We start from the raw sequence: 20,832 nt of genomic DNA, 5'->3' as shown, positions 1-20,832 counted from the left end.
TAATACAAATAGAATCTGTACAGCCCTCAGTGGGCCACTCAAGATGATACAAATAGAATCTGTACAGCCCTCAGTGGGCCACTCAAGATGATATAAATAGAATCTGTACAGACCTCAGTGGGCCACTCAAGATGATACAAATAGAATCTGTACAGCCCTCAGTGGGCCACTCAAGATGATACAAATAGAATCTGTACAGCCCTCAGTGGGCCACTCAAGATGATACAAATAGAATCTGTACAGCCCTCAGTGGGCCACTCAAGATGATACAAATAGAATCTGTACATCCCTCAGTGGGCCACTCAAGATGATACAAATAGAATCTGTACAGCCCTCAGTGGGCCACTCAAGATGATACAAATACAATCTGTACAGCCCTCAGTGGGCCACTCAAGATGATACAAATACAATCTGTACAGCCCTCAGTGGGCCACTCAAGATGATACAAATACAATCTGTACAGCCCTCAGTGGGCCACTCAAGATGATACAAATAGAATCTGTACAGCCCTCAGTGGGCCACTCAAGATGATACAAATAGAATCTGTACAGCCCTCAGTGGGCCACTCAAGATGATACAAATAGAATCTGTACAGCCCTCAGTGGGCCACTCAAGATGATACAAATAGAATCTGTACAGCCCTCAGTGGGCCACTCAAGATGATACAAATACAATCTGTACAGCCCTCAGTGGGCCACTCAAGATGATACAAATAGAATCTGTACAGCCCTCAGTGGGCCACTCAAGATGATACAAATAGAATCTGTACAGCCCTCAGTGGGCCACTCAAGATGATACAAATACAATCTGTACAGCCCTCAGTGGGCCACTCAAGATGATACAAATAGAATCTGTACAGCCCTCAGTGGGCCACTCAAGATGATACAAATAGAATCTGTACAGCCCTCAGTGGGCCACTCAAGATGATACAAATAGAATCTGTACAGCCCTCAGTGGGCCACTCAAGATGATACAAATACAATCTGTACAGCCCTCAGTGGGCCACTCAAGATGATACAAATACAATCTGTACAGCCCTCAGTGGGCCACTCAAGATGATACAAATACAATCTGTACAGCCCTCAGTGGGCCACTCAAGATGATACAAATAGAATCTGTACAGCCCTCAGTGGGCCACTCAAGATGATACAAATAGAATCTGTACAGCCCTCAGTGGGCCACTCAAGATGATACAAATAGAATCTGTACAGCCCTCAGTGGGCCACTCAAGATGATACAAATACAATCTGTACAGCCCTCAGTGGGCCACTCAAGATGATACAAATAGAATCTGTACAGCCCTCAGTGGGCCACTCAAGATGATACAAATAGAATCTGTACAGCCCTCAGTGGGCCACTCAAGATGATACAAATACAATCTGTACAGCCCTCAGTGGGCCACTCAAGATGATACAAATACAATCTGTACAGCCCTCAGTGGGCCACTCAAGATGATACAAATAGAATCTGTACAGCCCTCAGTGGGCCACTCAAGATGATACAAATAGAATCTGTACAGCCCTCAGTGGGCCACTCAAGATGATACAAATAGAATCTGTACAGCCCTCAGTGGGCCACTCAAGATGATACAAATAGAATCTGTACAGCCCTCAGTGGGCCACTCAAGATGATACAAATAGAATCTGTACAGCCCTCAGTGGGCCACTCAAGATGATACAAATACAATCTGTACAGCCCTCAGTGGGCCACTCAAGATGATACAAATACAATCTGTACAGCCCTCAGTGGGCCACTCAAGATGATACAAATAGAATCTGTACAGCCCTCAGTGGGCCACTCAAGATGATACAAATACAATCTGTACAGCCCTCAGTGGGCCACTCAAGATGATACAAATAGAATCTGTACAGCCCTCAGTGGGCCACTCAAGATGATACAAATAGAATCTGTACAGCCCTCAGTGGGCCACTCAAGATGATACAAATAGAATCTGTACAGCCCTCAGTGGGCCACTCAAGATGATACAAATAGAATCTGTACAGCCCTCAGTGGGCCACTCAAGATGATACAAATACAATCTGTACAGCCCTCAGTGGGCCACTCAAGATGATACAAATAGAATCTGTACAGCCCTCAGTGGGCCACTCAAGATGATACAAATAGAATCTGTACAGCCCTCAGTGGGCCACTCAAGATGATACAAATACAATCTGTACAGCCCTCAGTGGGCCACTCAAGATGATACAAATAGAATCTGTACAGCCCTCAGTGGGCCACTCAAGATGATACAAATAGAATCTGTACAGCCCTCAGTGGGCCACTTAAGATGATACAAATAGAATCTGTACAGACCTCAGCTGAACATTTAATTAAGATAAAACCAATCAAATAGCATTTAATTAAGATAAAACAAATCAATTAGCATTTAATTAAGATAAAACAAATCAATTAGCATTTAATTAAGATAAAACATATTAAAATCGCATTTGTTTAGACCAGAAAGTAGAAATTTATAGACCTTTGCTATGACATTAGATTGTTACAAATTTTGTATTTTTAAAAAGTCACCTTGTTTTCTCACCACACCTGTTGATGTTGTAGTAACATCCATATTTCATCACAGACCTTTAGTGGTAGTGTACGTTGACCGTCCTCAGCAAGCAGTGTTTCTTTGTTGACCGTCAGATCTAAAGGGAGACACCAATTGAGCCTGGCGTCGCCCTGTTTCAATATATTCGTAGATTTTAGTGGCCCTCATGTATGGCGCTCTTACTTAAACACAAATGTAGGCACCATACTATTTCAGGGTAGCCCAGGACGCTTTGGGTCACTCAAACACCATTGGTGCAGTTTAACTACTGATTCAAGTAGTGCCCAGGACCCCTGTACATGACGCCCAATCAGTCCAACCGTCGTACTAAGGTAGCCGCGGTGGAGATTTGGAAGGTGTGCCGCCCCAACGATATTTACAAAACGTTTCTGAGTGCACAAGAACGCTTAAAATCATAAAGGGAAATAACTTTATTAATATTTTCTCAAATTCATCTAAGTTGTATACCTTCTATACACTTTAAGTAGGCTGTTGGAGACTAATTTGGAGGGGGGAGTATTAGCCCTGTGGTATGATATTTAAAAATGTTTTTTTATTTTACAACCCAGAGATTCTTCCAGGCATCTCTTCGGAGCCCCCCCCTCTCTCGAAGAAAGTCTACCCCCCCCCCCCGAACAAAATAGAATTTATATAGAAAACATTCTTTTACCAGTGTCCCCCCCCCCCCTAAAAATATCAAGTGCACCCCCGGAGAAAAAAGTCTGGAAGAAACACTGTTTGAAACTTGTCTGGAATGTACTTAACAAGCTCCCCAAAATTTCATGGCGATCGGATGAATGGTGTAGTAATGCAATAAAAACAAACAGAAATAATTAGACCTACCGCTATTCTAATGACTTTTTGCCTCTATTCTAGATTATATATAGATTCTAGATCTACTATATCTAGATTCTAGATCTAGATTCTCTAGATCTTAGTCACACACAAACTTCTAACCAGACCTTCCACTGTTATTTATGAAAAATTATCGAGGAAATTACCCCCGTTTTATTAGAAAGCTTCTTTTTTTAAATTATTAGATTATTTGCGTAACATAAATGGCGAAATAATATAAATCTAGTTCTAGCTAAATCGAGTGATAGGTCTAGATTTTACCTCCAGTTACAGTTACACTGTTACACGTGAGACTAATTTTTTCATATAGATATCTAGTTCTAGATCTAGATCTAGACCTAGAAGTAGATTCTAGATCGAAATATATATCTGATCTAGAAGTCTAGATCTAGATTCTAGAAATATTTTCTGCATCTAGACTGTCTAGATCTAGATCTAGCTCAGACTCTTATCTAGATTCTAGTCTAAGTGTATTGAATTGATTATTGAATGGTGATGATTCTGCCAGATGATGCATTGCATTAGATTACTTACATTTCATTACGCTCTCTTACGGCTACGTCTAACACTCTAAGCTAAGAGTGACTCTGACTCGTCACTCTAGAACTAGATTTCTAGATCTAGAAGCTAGACTGGACTTAGACTAGTTAGTATAGTCAGTCAGTCATAGGTTCTAGTTGACTCAATTAAGTAGTGGTAGTAGTCTATCTCTCTCTCTCTCTCTCTATTAATAATTAATTAATATTAATTAATAATATTAAAATGAAACTCTATTTCTATTACTAGATCTACTACTAGTAGTACTACTATTTCAGTAAATCTATCGTTTTATTTAGGACTTTTGTAGGCCTATGTAAAATAGGCTATGTTTTTGTATGAATTAGGCCTACTTTTTTTCAATTTCGTTCGGAAATTTTAAAACTATAATAAAATTGAATATCATCGGCATGGGCTCCCCTGCATTCACTGTAGTTCCGCCCCTGAATAGAACTAATACAACTGAAATAGACTTTCTATAGTAACTATTAGTATTATTATACAGTATACAGTGGCATCGCTAGGTCGAGTGTCACCCGGTGAGGCACTTCATGGTGTCATACACCCCCCCCCCCACCCAAAGGGGGATGTGTGTCAACCTACATTGGCCTATAATTTAAATACATGGCACTTACTCATACATGTAGGCCTATGTGTCTAACTAAGCTTTAATCACTGCAGACTTAATAGTAACGATGTTTATCTATAGGCTGCTAATAATACAGTTGGATGAATCATTATTTTCATTATACTAAGCATGTTTACATCATGGTGTCACCCCCACCCTCTTATATAATTGTCAGTTTGAACTTAAAAGACTATTTAACTTTAATTGATCATTAATTGAACTGGCAAAAAAAATGTCTTCTGTGCATTTTGCTATGTTTCCTCATGGTGTCACCAAGTGCGGTGCACTCCCCCTCCCCGGCCTTGCTACGCTTCTGTTACTAAAGACAGTATAGCCAATAGATAGAATAGTTATAGTAGGCCTATATGTTTTATAATGTATGTATAATAGGCATTTGAAGTCATATAATAATTATAGTTGATATTGCAGTATTTGCTGATAACGATGGATGAATCATCTACACTAGAAAACAGCACAAACACAGGTTCAGTTGCTACCCCCCCATCTTTTACAAATGATGATGAAATCAAAGCAGATGAACCTAATGAAATACTACCAAATACTTGTAAAAAAATCTCTGGCTATGCACCAATCAAACAAGAGTAAGTGATTTCTGTTGGTTAATTCACTAATCCTTCATTTTTCATACCATTATGAAGATCTCAGATGTCTCTACATGAAGACAAATAAATGAAGCCCATCATATTTAAATCTGAAAAATAATCAGCTTTTTCTATTTGTTTTAGGTACCTTGTACCTGATCATAAGCCTACGTTACATTCTGAATATTTAAGTGTGGAAGTGAAGGAGAAACTGGAAAAAAAAATACTGGTAGAAGAAGATAACTCTGACAAAGAAGAGGCAGAACCTCCTACCAAAAAGGCCAAACTAAAGGGACGCAACAAAAATCGCCCAAGAAATGAAAGAATCCAATCAAAAGATAGAATATGTCCCGCAATTAAAGAAAACAAGGAATGTAGATTTGGAGAAAAATGCATTTTTAATCACAGCAAAGAAGACTTTGTAAAAAATAAGCTTTCAGAATTAGAAGGGCCTTGTTTTCTCTTTGATACATTTGGTTATTGCCATTTTGGCATTGCCTGTCGTTTTGCCAAAAATCATTTATCTAAAGATTTAGAAAATGTTGTAAATCAAGAGTTGTATGATAAAATGAAGCATGTGAAAACTTTAAATGAACTAACTAGGGAAATACGCCAGAAGCTGTGGAAAAAGAAGTACAACTTTAGTCGCGCTAATAGTATTGTTAAAGAGATAGAGAAGTGTTTTAGAGGATGGGACAAGGGCAAATCTGACAAGGTCAATGAATGTGTAGATTGTACACGTCAGGCACCTAAAGATATACTTGTACCAGTGCAAGATGGAGGAGATAGGACCGTTTCCTCAGATGTTTGTCTGTCTTCTGGTCTAGAGAAGACTGTTTCACCAGATGTTAGTCTGTCTTCTGGTCTAGAGAAGACTGTTTCACCAGATGTTTGTCTGTCTGCTGGTCTAGAGAAGACAGCTTCACCAGATGTTAGTCTGTCTTCTGGTCTAGAGAAGACTGTTTCACCAGATGTTTGTCTGTCTGCTGGTCTAGAGAAGACTGCTTCACCAGATGTTTGTCTGTCTTCTGGTCTAGAGAAGACTGCTTCACCAGATGTTAGTCTGTCTTCTGGTCTAGAGAAGACAGCCTCACCAGATGTTTGTCTGTCTTCTGGTCTAGAGAAGACTGCTTCACCAGATGTTTGTCTGTCTTCTGATCTAGGTAATGCTGATAAAACTGCAGAAATGTGTGTAACTTTACCCAAAACAGAAAGTAAAGAGCTTCCTAAAACTCTGGGATGTGTTACAGATGAAGACATTGTTCCCCTGCGTTCTCAAGAAAAAGCTAAGGTAATGTGATGCCATGTCTTAAATTTAAAAGCATATCTTTTTAACAGAATGGTTTGATGCTACATCAAATTTTTTTTTTTTCCAGATTGATTTTAAAAACAAGCTCTATCTTGCTCCCCTGACAACTGTAAGTAGACAGATTGGGAGAAGGGTAGCCATTAGAATTGTGGTGATGGTTGCTATTGTATTCTAAATTCTGTCAATTGAGTATAATATGGAGGGGGGGCCTATAATGTGAACACTGACAGTTTGTGTACATTCAATGTGTTCAATTATATACTAATAATTTTTAGAATGCTAAATTTAAAGAATTTATCTTTTTCTTCAAGGTAGGTAACTTACCCTTTCGTAGAGTTTGCAAAGAATTTGGTGCTGATATTACATGTGGAGAAATGGCTCTGGTCACACAACTTCTTAAAGGGAAACAGTCAGAATGGTCATTAATGAAGCGGCATGCCAGTGAGGATATATTTGGTGTACAGGTTGGTGTTTATTTCTCCTGCCTAACATTTCTACCTCAGCCTAACATTTCTACCTCAGCCTAACATTTCTACCTCAGCCTAACATTTCTACCTCAGCCTAACATTTCTACCTCAGCCTAACATTTCTACCTCAGCCTAACATTTCTACCTCAGCCTAACATTTCTACCTCAGCCTAACATTTCTATCTCAGCCTAACATTTCTACCTCAGCCTAACATTTCTACCTCAGCCTAACATTTCTACCTCAGCCTAACATTTCTACCTCAGCCTAACATTTCTACCTCAGCCTAACATTTCTACCTCAGCCTAACATTTCTACCTCAGCCTAACATTTCTACCTCAGCCTAACATTTCTACCTCAGCCTAACATTTCTACCTCGGCCTAACATTTCTACCTCGGCCTAACATTTCTACCTCGGCCTAACATTTCTACCTCGGCCTAACTTTTCTACCTCGGCCTAACATTTCTACCTCGGCCTAACTTTTCTACCTCGGCCTAACATTTCTACCTCAGCCTAACATGTCATCTCTACCAATCTCAGCCAAATATACCAGGCATGCCATTCCTTTGAATTTATTTACAGATTTGTGGGTCTTACCCTGACACAATGACACGATGTGCACAGTTGCTCACTGAAACTTGTGATGTTGACTTTATTGATATCAACTGTGGATGCCCCATTGATCTAATCTATAGAAAGGTTGGTAATTAATTCTGCTCCTCTCCTGCTGGTCCCTTGTAGGTGTGTAAACAAATGTTCACATGTGATGTGGTTTAGTGCTGCTAAGTGGTCCATAGTTTAACTAAAATTCTTCTGTATGGTCTAAAGGTTTTGTAGTTGAACACAGAGCTGTATGTTGTGAAGGTTTTTGTTTGTTAAAACAGGGAGGAGGCAGTGCTTTAATGAGTAAAGCTACAAAACTAGAACAGATTTGTCGCAGCATGGTTGGTGTGATGAATGGGACTCCACTAACTGTTAAGTTGAGGACTGGTGTCTTTGATGGCAAGAATGTGGCACATCAGATTATACCACGTCTTCGTAATGCCGGCGTCTCACTGGTTACGGTAGGTAGCTGTTGAAGATGATTTAGCATAAGTTACAGTAGGTAGCTGTTGAAGATGATTTAGCATAAGTTACAGTAGGTAGCTGTTGAAGATGATTTAGCATAAGTTACAGTAGGTAGCTGTTGAAGATGATTTAGCACAAGTTACAGTAGGTAGCTGTTGAAGATGATTTAGCACAAGTTGCAGTAGGTAGCTGTTGAAGATGATTTAGCACAAGTTACAGTAGGTAGCTGTTGAAGATGATTTAGCACAAGTTGCAGTAGGTAGCTGTTGATGATAATTTATGACACGTTAGATAAATGTTTCAGGTCCATGGTAGATCTAGAGAACAGCGCTACACCAAATTGGCTGATTGGAGTTATGTAGCTGAGTGTGCATCAGCCGGTGCCCCTATGCCAGTCTTTGGTAAGATTAGATGTACACATACACAAGATAAACTCATTTACTTAAGTAAATAATTTATTCAAATTCTAATATGATTTAGTTTAATTTTTTGTGATCCTTTAGGAAATGGTGACATTTTGTCATTTGAAGATGCTAATATTCACATGCAGCAAACAGGTGTAAGTGGAGTTATGATTGCAAGGTACCATGTTTTTTTTACTTTTAAATTGTCAGTACATCGTCAAGTTGTTTATAATGTTTGTTGGTAATGTCTAGTGTTTTAAATAACCTTTTTATTATTCTCAATGATGTTGAGTTGTAAAATTAAGTAGTATTTAAAGACTACAAGAAAAAGAACTGTTTTCCACTTTCACCATCTCATAACCTCAAAGCAGAGCTGGCATTTGGGGGTGGTCGCCCCAGGCCTTGCATTGGAAGGGGCCCCACGCTTCAACGCCGTCAGTGTTGTCTGAATTAGTTTGTAAATTTAAATTATGGTTGCTGAATTAAAATAGATAAAACTAAATGGTTGAATTCCAACAATGTTGATTGTTATAACTGAGGCCACGGCTGAAGCTAGTGAGTTTTCACCCACCTGAACTGGGACAGGCTGTTATTCTATAAAAAGACATTAGTGTCACACCTCGCTGTGTGCAGGGTACGGTTGCCTAGTAGACAGTTGGTGACCTAAGGACCACTGGTCTTGATTTTTTTTTGTTGAAGTGGTCTGATATGTTCTTGTCTTGGTATAACAAAATTAACACTCTGTGGCATACAGAGTGGGTGGGAGGAGTGCAGAGAGGGCACAGGTCCTGGGAATCCACATCAGGGGGCATCCAACAGAGGAGTTGGGGGGGGGGGGGGTGGAGAAAGTTAAAAGTTTTGTTCTGTCATCTTATGGATTCACCCGTTCCCAGACATAATTATAAATTTACCGAATCCATCCAAATCGTTACATACAATTGTCTACCAAAGGTTCTTACATGATATAGTCAACTTTTATGGAGGAAGGGGCATCCTAAAGGGCAGTGATTTGGTAGTCATTGATATTCCCCTTCAGTTAAATAGTGTATCTAATACTTATTTTACGTATAGTGTAGGTAAGGGCATCTTTTAGAGAAGCAAATACATGGACACTCTTTAAACATGAAGCTCCTCTTGAAAGACTGTGGTCAGAGATCCAGTAACATAGTACCCGAACTTGGAGACACATTTCTTAGGGTGTGGCATCCCACAGACATAGATTTAAATGTACAGTTATCCTTTACCTCACCCCAACTACTGTCATCCACCCCAGTGTTCCACCCTACTGAGCGTTCATGATTACATTTGAGAATCATTTGCTTTAAATATCTATAGCCGTAACCAATGTTTATTCACAAGTCCAAAAGCTATGAATGTTTTTCCATTTGTTTAAACTTTTATTACTTTATTTATGTTGATTTTTTACTTTGTCTGAAATTCTGTGCTTACTAACAGTCTCTTTTTTAAATACACATAAAATGCATGACTAATATTAACTGATGGTCATTGACAAACAATTTAATCCACTTTTTTTGGCATGCGATTGGATTTTCTTTAGTGATTTGGGATAGATTACAGAATTGTCAAAAGTGGTTTAAAATATGTTAGTAAAAACCTAAGAACATTAGGTAAACCGTGGCAGAGGTGAACATTTGTTAAAGTGAGAAGTTTGGCATTAGCTAATAAACTGAGAAAAACTACCAAATGTGTAAATTTAATTTAATTAGTTTTTTTCTACATCTACACATTAATTTATTTATTCTAGAGGTGTGAATTAATTAATTCGTTTCTTCTAGAGGTGCTCTTGTCAAGCCCTGGATCTTCACTGAAATAAAAGAACAGAGGCACTGGGATATATCATCTGGGGAGAGGTTTGATATCTTAAAGACTTTCACAAATTATGGACTGGAGCATTGGGGCTCTGATCATCAGGGCGTTGAAAATACAAGGCGCTTCTTGCTTGAGTGGCTGTCATTTCTGTACAGGTAGGTTTAGAAAATACAAGGCGCTTCTTGCTTGAGTTTGTGTCTTGGAACTTCTTTTACTTGTGATATCAGACATGGTAGTGGTCCCACCTACTTGTGATATCAGACATGGTAGTGGTCCCACCTACTTGTCATATCAGACATGGTAGTGGTCCCACTTGTGATATCAGACATGGTAGTGGTCCCACCTACTTGTGATATCAGACATGGTAGTGGTCCCACTTGTCATATCAGACATGGTAGTGGTCCCACCTACTTGTGATATCAGACATGGTAGTGGTCCCACCTACTTGTGATATCAGACATGGTAGTGGTCCCACCTACTTGTGATATCAGACATGGTAGTGGTCCCACCTACTTGTCATATCAGACATGGTAGTGGTCCCACCTACTTGTGATATCAGACATGGTAGTGGTCCCACCTACTTGTGATATCAGACATGGTAGTGGTCCCACTTGTCATATCAGACATGGTAGTGGTCCCACCTACTTGTGATATCAGACATGGTAGTGGTCCCACTTGTCATATCAGACATGGTAGTGGTCCCACCTACTTGTGATATCAGACATGGTAGTGGTCCCACTTGTCATATCAGACATGGTAGTGGTCCCACCTACTTGTGATATCAGACATGGTAGTGGTCCCACTTGTGATATCAGACATGGTAGTGGTCCCACCTACTTGTGATATCAGACATGGTAGTGGTCCCACTTGTCATATCAGACATGGTAGTGGTCCCACTTGTCATATCAGACATGGTAGTGGTCCCACTTGTGATATCAGACATGGTAGTGGTCCCACCTACTTGTGATATCAGACATGGTAGTGGTCCCACTTGTCATATCAGACATGGTAGTGGTCCCACTTGTCATATCAGACATGGTAGTGGTCCCACCTACTTGTGATATCAGACATGGTAGTGGTCCCACTTGTGATATCAGACATGGTAGTGGTCCCACTTGTCATATCAGACATGGTAGAGGTCCCACCTACTTGTGATATCAGACATGGTAGTGGTCCCACCTACTTGTGATATCAGACATGGTAGTGGTCCCACCTACTTGTGATATCAGACATGGTAGTGGTCCCACCTACTTGTCATATCAGACATGGTAGTGGTCCCACCCACTTGTGATATCAGACATGGTAGTGGTCCCACTTGTGATATCAGACATGGTAGTGGTCCCACCTACTTGTGATATCAGACATGGTAGTGGTCCCACTTGTGATATCAGACATGGTAGTGGTCCCACCTACTTGTGATATCAGACATGGTAGTGATCCCACTTGTCATATCAGACATGGTAGTGGTCCCACCTACTTGTGATATCAGACATGGTAGTGGTCCCACTTGTGATATCAGACATGGTAGTGGTCCCACCTACTTGTGATATCAGACATGGTAGTGGTCCCACTTGTGATATCAGACATGGTAGTGGTCCCACCTACTTGTGATATCAGACATGGTAGTGGTCCCACCTACTTGTGATATCAGACATGGTAGTGGTCCCACCTACTTGTGATATCAGACATGGTAGTGGTCCCACCTACTTGTCATATCAGACATGGTAGTGGTCCCACCTACTTGTGATATCAGACATGGTAGTGGTCCCACCTACTTGTGATATCAGACATGGTAGTGGTCCCACTTGTGATATCAGACATGGTAGTGGTCCCACTCCCACCTACTTGTGATATCAGACATGGTAGTGGTCCCACTTGTCATATCAGACATGGTAGTGGTCCCACTTGTGATATCAGACATGGTAGTGGTCCCACCCACTTGTGATATCAGACATGGTAGTGGTCCCACCTACTTGTGATATCAGACATGGTAGTGGTCCCACCTACTTGTCATATCAGACATGGTAGTGGTCCCACTTGTGATATCAGACATGGTAGTGGTCCCACCTACTTGTGATATCAGACATGGTAGTGGTCCCACCTACTTGTCATATCAGACATGGTAGTGGTCCCACCTACTTGTGATATCAGACATGGTAGTGGTCCCACTCCCACCTACTTGTGATATCAGACAAAAATTCCTAGTAACAACAAAGTACTACAGTATTTAATGTGGTGATTGTCAACAATTTCAGATACATTCCTGTAGGGGTCCTGGAAGTTGTGCCACAACGCATTAACGAACGTCCACCTTATTATATTGGTCGCAATGATTTAGAAACCCTAATGGCAAGTGCTAATTGTGCAGACTGGATCAAAATTAGGTAAGCTTTAAAATTAATAATATATGCAGACTGACCACTAGTTTAAAATCCAGGGATTGTTATGGATGTTGTTTTTGCAATTCCAGCTTTGGACAAAGCATTACAACCCTATGTTGTTTATTCAAGTGTCTTGGCATTGTTTTCATGTTTTTGTTTCAGTGAGATGCTACTTGGACCAGTGCCACCTAATTTTCATTTTCTGCCCAAACACAAGGCTAATGCTTATCAGTAAGGTAGATGTCAACCACATAAAGTTGATGAAATGGAGATTTGATGTTAATTACAAAAAGTTGATGAAATGGAAATTTGATGTTAAATACAAAAAGTTAATGAAATAGATTTCATTTTAAATACAAAAAGTTGACGAAATTGGAGATTTGATGTTAAATACAAAAAGTTGGTGAAATGGTAGAATTAATGTTCAGTAAATAAAGTTGTTGAATTAGTTTGTGTTGGCTGAAATCTTTATTTTTGTATATTGTTGAGCTGCAGGCTATTGGGACTGTCCATTTCAGTATTCGGCTAAGCAGACCATTGTCCCAGCCCGCTAAGGTACCTGTCCCCATTGTCCCAGTCCTCTAAGGTATCTGTCCCCATTGTCCCAGCCCACTAAGGTACCTGTCCCCATTGTCACAGTCCTCTAAGGTACCTGTCCCAGCCCACTAAGGTACCTGTCCCCATTGTCACAGTCCTCTTAAGGTACCTGTCCCCATTGTCACAGCCCACTAAGGTACCTGTCCCCATTGTCCCAGTCCTCTAAGGTACCTGTCCCCATTGTCACAGTCCTCTAAGGTACCTGTCCCCATTGTCCCAGCCCTCTAAGGTACCTGTCCCAGCCCACTAAGGTACCTGTCCCCATTGTCCCAGTCCTCTAAGGTACCTGTCCCCATTGTCCCAGTCCTCTAAGGTACCTGTCCCCATTGTCCCAGTCCTCTAAGGTACCTGTCCCCATTGTCCCAGTCCTCTAAGGTACCTGTCCCCATTGCCCCAGCCCTCTAAGGTACCTGTCCCCATTGTCCCAGCCCTCTAAGGTACCTGTCCCCATTGCCCCAGCCCTCTAAGGTACCTGTCCCCATTGTCCCAGCCCTCTAAGGTACCTGTCCCCATTGTCCCAGCCCTCTAAGGTACCTGTCCCCATTGCCCCAGCCCTCTAAGGTACCTGTCCCCATTGTCCCAGCCCTCTAAGGTACCTGTCCCCATTGTCCCAGCCCTCTAAGGTACCTGTCCCCATTGCCCCAGCCCTCTAAGGTACCTGTCCCCATTGTCCCAGCCCACTAAGGTACCTGTCCCCATTGTCACAGCCCACTAAGGTACTTGTCGTCACTATGTAATCATCCATAAAACTTCTAATCCTTTTGTAGGTAACAGAGTACTGCATTAGGTATTACTCTTAGCCAAGCAGATACCACATCTTAAGTAAATTATGGCCCTCTGTCCAGCTGGGAGATTAAAGAGAAATCAACCAGCATTGTGCAATTGGGGGGGGGGGGGGGCGTTCTCTAGTGACCCAGTCTCCCTTATGGCGCCTACATTCGTTCTAAAGAGGTCTCTACTCAAACCGGGTGGGGTGTCATATCTGGCCCCTAAGGGCCAGTTATATATATATATATATAACAGTTGTATTACCTGTGGTAATATAACTGTTGGGCAGTCGCTAGAAGCCTACGTTCATGGATGTAATGGGCTAATAGAAACCTAGAGAAAAGGCAAGAACAGCTGGGCGCAAATAACCAAGTCCCAGTGGCGCACGGCATTCGATGATTCAATCAAGAGTGCAGTCATGTGTTCCGCCTCACTTTTACGGAGGGGAGAAAACGTACAAATAAGGCTTTCATAGAGAAGGGGCGTCTGAGCAGTAGTGTGGCCCAAACAAATGATATAATAAATATAGTGCCCGTTTTGTTTACATTTTATTAACTCACTTTGAAAATCAGTCACGTGTCTAAAAATTCACGACTGGTAACGCATCCTCTTAAAATGTTTGTCAGCCTTTCGTCAGGGACCGCAGATCTATCTATATATATAATTCTCTTCTGGGAGACGCTAGAAAACAAGCTGTAAGCGCGCCTTGCAGTCCCCTCTCTTCTTCACTAGGCATAAATCAACCTCCCCCACCCCACATGGTCTGGTGAGCTGTGGTTCACGGTAAATGTTTACAATCATAGAGCCGGGTTTAGTGACTCCTATTAGGGGCAGATAATTTAGTTTGAAACTATTTTAAACTTAGGGGAGGTAATTAAGAGGAGGCTGCTTTCACGGGGGGGGGGGGGGGTAATCGTCCTTAACGACCAACTGATGTTAAAGCAAATATTTTCAGTGGCAGCATTGGTACTGTCGAATTCACAAATTATGAATTACTGAAAAGTAGAAAATAAAACAACTAAATAGCGGCGTATGATACGCCGTGGGTCGGCTCGTATATATAATTATCTTCATGGGAACCATACAAGACACCACACAGCTTAGCCGTTTTTAACACGTTTTTATTAACTCAGCTTCGCGTTTGTGTGTTTGTTGTTAAAATTGACATCGAAAATTAGCCCACTTCTGATTGTTCTATAGTTCTGAAATTGGGCATACAGGCTACTTTCGCCTAACAATTTCAGATGCAATCATAAAAACTAGCAATTAGAGACCGTAATTAGCTTAATTTAATTACGCCCAAAGGACCATAAAATTGAGGACATGATTTCTAAAGATACCGACAAGACTGGAGGCTTATTGACACAGTTACTTCGGCCCCAATCGATGTGAGCGCGCTGGCCGTGATCGTATAGTGGTTAGTACTTCGCGTTGTGGCCGCGACAACCCAGGTTCGAATCCTGGTCGCTCAAGATTTTTTTAGTCCGTGTATTTATAAACACTTAGTCAATTCATACTTAATCAAGTCATTAGATAAAGTAGAAAATAAACTATATAAAAAACTTTTTTAAAAACCACGTTTTTCATGTGTAGCAACGGACTAAAAAGGAGAAAATAAAATACTTAAAAAAAACTTTTTAAAAAACCACGTTTTTCTTGTGGACTAAAAAGTAGAAAATAACTATTTACATACATTTGATGACAAAAAACGTGGGTCGGGCAGATGGGTCGGGAAATTTGATGGCCCGCCTCTGACGTAAGTCTCAAACATTAAACTTCACTGTCCCATTCCAACATTGACCTATCATGTCAGATCTCTGTTCAAACTCTGAGTCTAGACAGTCCCATTCGATCATCTGATTGGTCAAGTATTGTTCCTGACCATTATCTACCTCAATCACCAGCCCATCTCTCGTGCACATGCGCAGTTTGCCTAGAGCAGCTTCCGTATCTAAAATCTGTCAGTTGCTCTCACTGTTTCTGTGATACTCCAAAATCACGCAGAACGGAGAGAACTCAAGTGTGTATGTTAGCCAGCTATTTCTTGTTGCATTTATATAGAGTTGATTCAGACATAGACTATTACCCATCAAGGTTTGTTTTACAAAGCCTGTGACACACCTGCGTAAACCCATGACACTAGTGGCGTCACGAGGTCATGCACCCCCCCCCCCCCCCCCCAGTGTCAAAGTCCAACCTAAATAAAAAGTACCGAAGCAATATGTATTTAAAAGTAACTGATCACTGTGGCCTATTGATCACTGAAAACATCACTTAACACTGTGACCTATTTTATACCAAGGTCTAGTTTGGGGCCGTTATTAATTTTTTATTATAGTATTGAAAATAGTTATTAAATGTGTAACATATTGAGATAATTGTGAGGTCAAGGGAACTCACTCTTCTGTATTAGTATTATATTTATATTGTTATCTTGAGTGATGTCCCTTACATATATATAAATAGTTGTCTCTCGCCACTTCCTTCCTCTTTCTGGTACCATCATGTAGTTAGACCCAATAAACGTTTTATATACAACCACATGCTTCTATCGTCAATCTATTATATCTGACGACGAGGATAAAAATCTACTAGAAAGAGCACCTACTTACGCAAAAAAGAGGTTTGCTAGAGCTTATTAGCTAAGTATTTCTAGAATAATGGCGCTGTATGGCCAAATAAAAGAATTTGATTCGAATGATGAAATCATTCAAGATTACCTAGATAGGTTAAGCTTTTACCTTGAAGCTAACGACGTGACGATAGAAGCCAAAAAGAGAGCTATTTTGTTAACAGTCATAGGGCCTCAACAATTTAGGCTACTAAAAGACTTATGCGCACCAGCTAGTCTAACTACCAAGAGCTTTAACGAGCTGAGCAAATTGCTAACAGACCACCATGCGCCTACCCCATCAAAGTTTCTATGTCGAGCTAGATTTGACGGTAGGACTCGTCAACCAAACGAGTCAATATTAGAATATGTTGCTGCTTTACGTCATTTAAGTGAATTTTGTGAATTCGGCGATACGCTGTCTGACAGACTATGTGAAAAGTTTGTGACAGGTGTAAACAGCCCTGATGTTCAAAGAAAGTTGCTGCTCGAGTCAGATCTCACCTTGGAAAAAGCAATACAACTCGCAACTTTATCCCAGCAGTCATCCGAGGCAGTCAAATCTCTAGCACCCTCAGAGATCCATGCAGTAAACAGCAGGTTAGTCAACAAACACCAACCCCATCAGAGCATTTCAGCTTATGCTAAACAGCCTGCACGTTCAAAGCCTAGATCTAAATCTAGTAATAATTATCAAAAATGTCATCGATGCAAAGGTCCCCATGCATCTCATCGATGCAAGTTCAAGTTAGCAACTTGTTATAAGTGCAGTAAGCAAGGTCACATTGCCAAGGCCTGCTTTGCAAAGTCTTCGTCTGTTGCTAAATCTAGCCAGTCAAGACAGTACCGCAACCAAAGGCAGCACTATGTTAACTCTCACCAAGACTACCTAACCCAACCAATGAACCACTCTACCAGTGAAAATGCTCAAACTGATTCGCAGCCGGATTTCAACCTGTTCTCTGTGAAATCAATAAATCATGCTCCCATCAATGTACCAGTTAATATCAACGGTAAGAGCATCAGCTTCCAACTTGACACTGGAGCATCTCTAACAGTCATAACAAAGAAAGATTTTGACGCTGTCACAGGAGGATCAGTGCCTCTACAGCCATGTCACAAGTGTCTAACAACATACACTGGTGACAATGTTCCGGTAATAGGAGAGTGTATGGTTCATGTAAGTTATAATGGTCAAAGTGTTAAACTTCCTCTTCTTGTGGTTGAAGGAAATGGACCACCATTACTAGGTAGGAACTGGTTAAGTGATCTTAAGTTAAATTGGGAGAGTATTTGTTCATTGAAGAATGTAAGAGAATCTAGTCTTACTTCAATAGATAAAGTAATATCTGAAAATAAAAGTGTTTTTGGCAATTCTGGATTACTAAATGATAGAACAGTGAAGATAAGCATTAAAGACACAAATCCAAGATACTGCAAAGCTAGAGTTCCACCTTATGCAATGAGGAATAAAATTGAAAATGAGCTAAGTAGATTGGAATCTAATGGCATCATAAAGAAGGTAGACTATTCCGATTGGGCGTCGCCCATTGTGCCAGTGTTAAAGAAGGATGGTTCTATAAGAATTTGTGGAGATTATAAAACTACACTGAATAAGCAAATAGAGCTAAATAGGTACCCTATACCTAACATTGAGGAAATTTCTTTGAATTTGGCAGGAGGAGACAAATTCACTGAATTAGACTTTAGTCATGCTTACACTCAACTAGAACTGCATCCAGATTCAAAAGTCTATACGACAATAAACACACATAAAGGACTCTACCAATATGAAAGACTATGTTTTGGCATATCATCCAGCCCTGGAATTTTCCAAGCTGTCATGGACAGTATTTTTAAGGACATTCCAAATGTTTGTGTGTACTTTGACAATGTGTACATAACTGGTAAGAATGACACTGAACATCTTAAAACACTTGATAAAGTATTGAAAATTGTTGGTGAAAAAGGTTTAAAGATAAACAAAGATAAATGTCAATTCATGCTGACAGAAATTAGTTTTCTTGGTTATATATTAAGCAAACAAGGCATCAGACCTCAACCTGAGAAAACAAAAGCCATTAAAGAAGCACCCAAACCTGAAAATACCCAACAACTAAGAGCTTTTTTGGGCTTGATAAATTACTATGCAAAGTTCATAGGGAATCTGTCTGGTAAACTATCACCACTGTACAAGCTGCTACAGAAAAATGCAACTTGGCACTGGGGTAAACAACAAGAAGCTGCTTTTAATACAGCAAAAGAGGCTTTGTCTTCTGACACCTTACTAACTCACTATGACCCAGGGAAAAGACTTATATTAACATGTGATGCTTCACCAGATGGTGTAGGAGCAGTCTTGTCCCACATGGATGAGAAGGGTGACAGACCCATTGCTTTTGCCAGTAGATCTTTGAACCAGGCTGAGAAAAATTATTCTCAGTTAGATAGGGAAGGCTTAGGCATCATTTTTGGTGTTAAGAAATTTCATAAGTTTCTGTTTGGTAGGAAGTTCACCATCTTTACAGATCATAAACCATTGCTAGGTTTATTTGGAGAAAACAAAACCCTACCTGAGCATGCCTCACCAGGAATTCAAAGATGGGCTATCACACTAACTGCATACAATTATGAATTGAAATACAAACCTGGATCTGAGAATAGTGCAGATAGTCTTAGTAGATTACCTTTAAAAAACCAAAGCCTGAGCTATGTACCAGAAGATGTATTTGTTCTCTTCACTATCACGGATAACTCCAATATAAATGTGAATGATATTAAAAGAGAAACACAAAAAGATGAGTGCTTAATAAAAGTATATGAGTACTGTAAGAATGGTTGGCCTGAAGAGTCTGTGAATGATGACTTAAGGCCATATTAAATAAGAAATAAAAACCTTTGTGAAGATAATATAAAAGATGGAGAAGATGCAGTCCATTATCAGTCAGAGTCGCCTAAACAAAGTATTTGTAACTTAATAAATGATTATGGTGATATGGCAATTTCAAATGCTTTAAATAAGAAGGAATGTGATCATCAAACAACTTTGCTAACATCATTAGCACTTACAGAAACTAAAAGGGTAACATCAAACAGAAGAAGCTAAATGTGACAATGAAAGAGTAAACAGGTTATTAGCCAAATACCGCACAACTCCTCATATAACAACAGATGTTGCACCATGTGAATTGCTATGTGGTAGGAAAATTAAAACTCATCTTGACCTACTACATCCAACTGTTCAAAGGTCTGTTTCCCAACATCAACATACACAAAAAGTAAATCATGACAAATCATCCATTGAAAGAGAATTTGCAGTTAATGATAATGTGTATCTAAGAAATTATGGGAGAAAGGAAAAATGGATACCAGGTCAAATTGTTCAATGTACAGGACCTGTGCCTTATAAAGTAAAAACAAATGATGGACTTATTGTCCGTAGACATGCAGACCAGTTAAAAATAACTTGTGCAGATAATAAGTGTGAATCTGTCAATCCCACCAAATCTGAACAGTTCACACCAACTCAGTTTGTTCCACAACCAAGTTCTGTTGATATGAGTGAACCAAGTTGTCTAGAGTCAGAAAATGTAAATTCTGGAGTTAATGATTTAAATCCTAGACCTCCTGAGATAGAGAATCCAGATGGTCAGAATCTTGAGTCACCAAATCAAAAGCCACTGAGAAGGTCAAGCAGGACAATCAAAGTCCCAAATAAGTTAGACCTATGATTTTAAAGGTCAAAAGGACTTTGACATCATTGTTTTGTATCTTGATTATGTTGTAGCATATTGTGCATTGTTTGTAAGGGTGTAATCTACCATAATGTTCATGTTGCAATATATTGGTGATTTTAAGATACTGTCAATTGTCCTATTGAGAGATGTGTTGTGTTTACTAAGGGTAAAGGGATGTAACATATTGAGATAATTGTGAGGTCAAGGGAACTCACTCTTCTGTATTAGTATTATATTTATATTGTTATCTTGAGTGATGTCCCTTACATATATATAAATAGTTGTCTCTCGCCACTTCCTTCCTCTTTCTGGTACCATCATGTAGTTAGACCCAATAAACGTTTTATATACAACCACATGCTTCTATCGTCAATCTATTATAAAATGTATGTATTTTTAAATAATAGTCATGAGTGCCGAATCTCATTAAAAAAAAATAACAGTTAACATTCCAAAATGTCTACATTTCTCTTCCCTGCTAACGACTT

At 39.9% G+C, this 20,832-nt stretch overlaps 1 protein-coding gene across 1 annotated transcript; it reads left to right on the top strand.

Moving 5' to 3' along the window:
- Positions 1-3,537: 3,537 nt before the first annotated feature.
- Positions 3,538-13,059, top strand: LOC131956106 (tRNA-dihydrouridine(47) synthase [NAD(P)(+)]-like). Its single transcript, XM_059320519.1, has 12 exons — positions 3,538-3,693; positions 5,001-5,173; positions 5,318-6,464; positions 6,550-6,591; positions 6,794-6,946; positions 7,531-7,647; positions 7,833-8,012; positions 8,321-8,417; positions 8,520-8,598; positions 10,217-10,405; positions 12,506-12,634; positions 12,794-13,059. The coding sequence occupies exons 2-12, from the start codon at positions 5,016-5,018 to the stop codon at positions 12,864-12,866; spliced, it is 2,364 nt and encodes a 787-aa protein (XP_059176502.1). The 5' UTR covers positions 3,538-3,693; positions 5,001-5,015; the 3' UTR covers positions 12,867-13,059.
- The last annotated feature ends 7,773 nt before the right edge of the window (positions 13,060-20,832 follow it).

This window comes from Physella acuta, unplaced genomic scaffold (assembly GCF_028476545.2).
Source record: "Physella acuta isolate Inbredline_101_S28 unplaced genomic scaffold, ASM2847654v3 ptg000079l, whole genome shotgun sequence".
Classification (NCBI taxonomy): Eukaryota; Metazoa; Mollusca; class Gastropoda; family Physidae; genus Physella; species Physella acuta.
The sequence above is the reverse complement of the archived record's forward strand: the minus strand, read 5'-3'. Positions and strand labels throughout refer to the sequence as shown.

Coding starts and splice junctions, on each gene's coding strand:
- LOC131956106 (XM_059320519.1), top strand. CDS start 5,016: ATGGATGAATCATCTACACTAGAAAACAGCACAAACACAGGTTCAGTT. Junction 5,174..5,317: donor TATGCACCAATCAAACAAGA/GTAAGTGATTTC, acceptor TATTTGTTTTAG/GTACCTTGTACCTGATCATA. Junction 8,013..8,320: donor CCGGCGTCTCACTGGTTACG/GTAGGTAGCTGT, acceptor TAAATGTTTCAG/GTCCATGGTAGATCTAGAGA.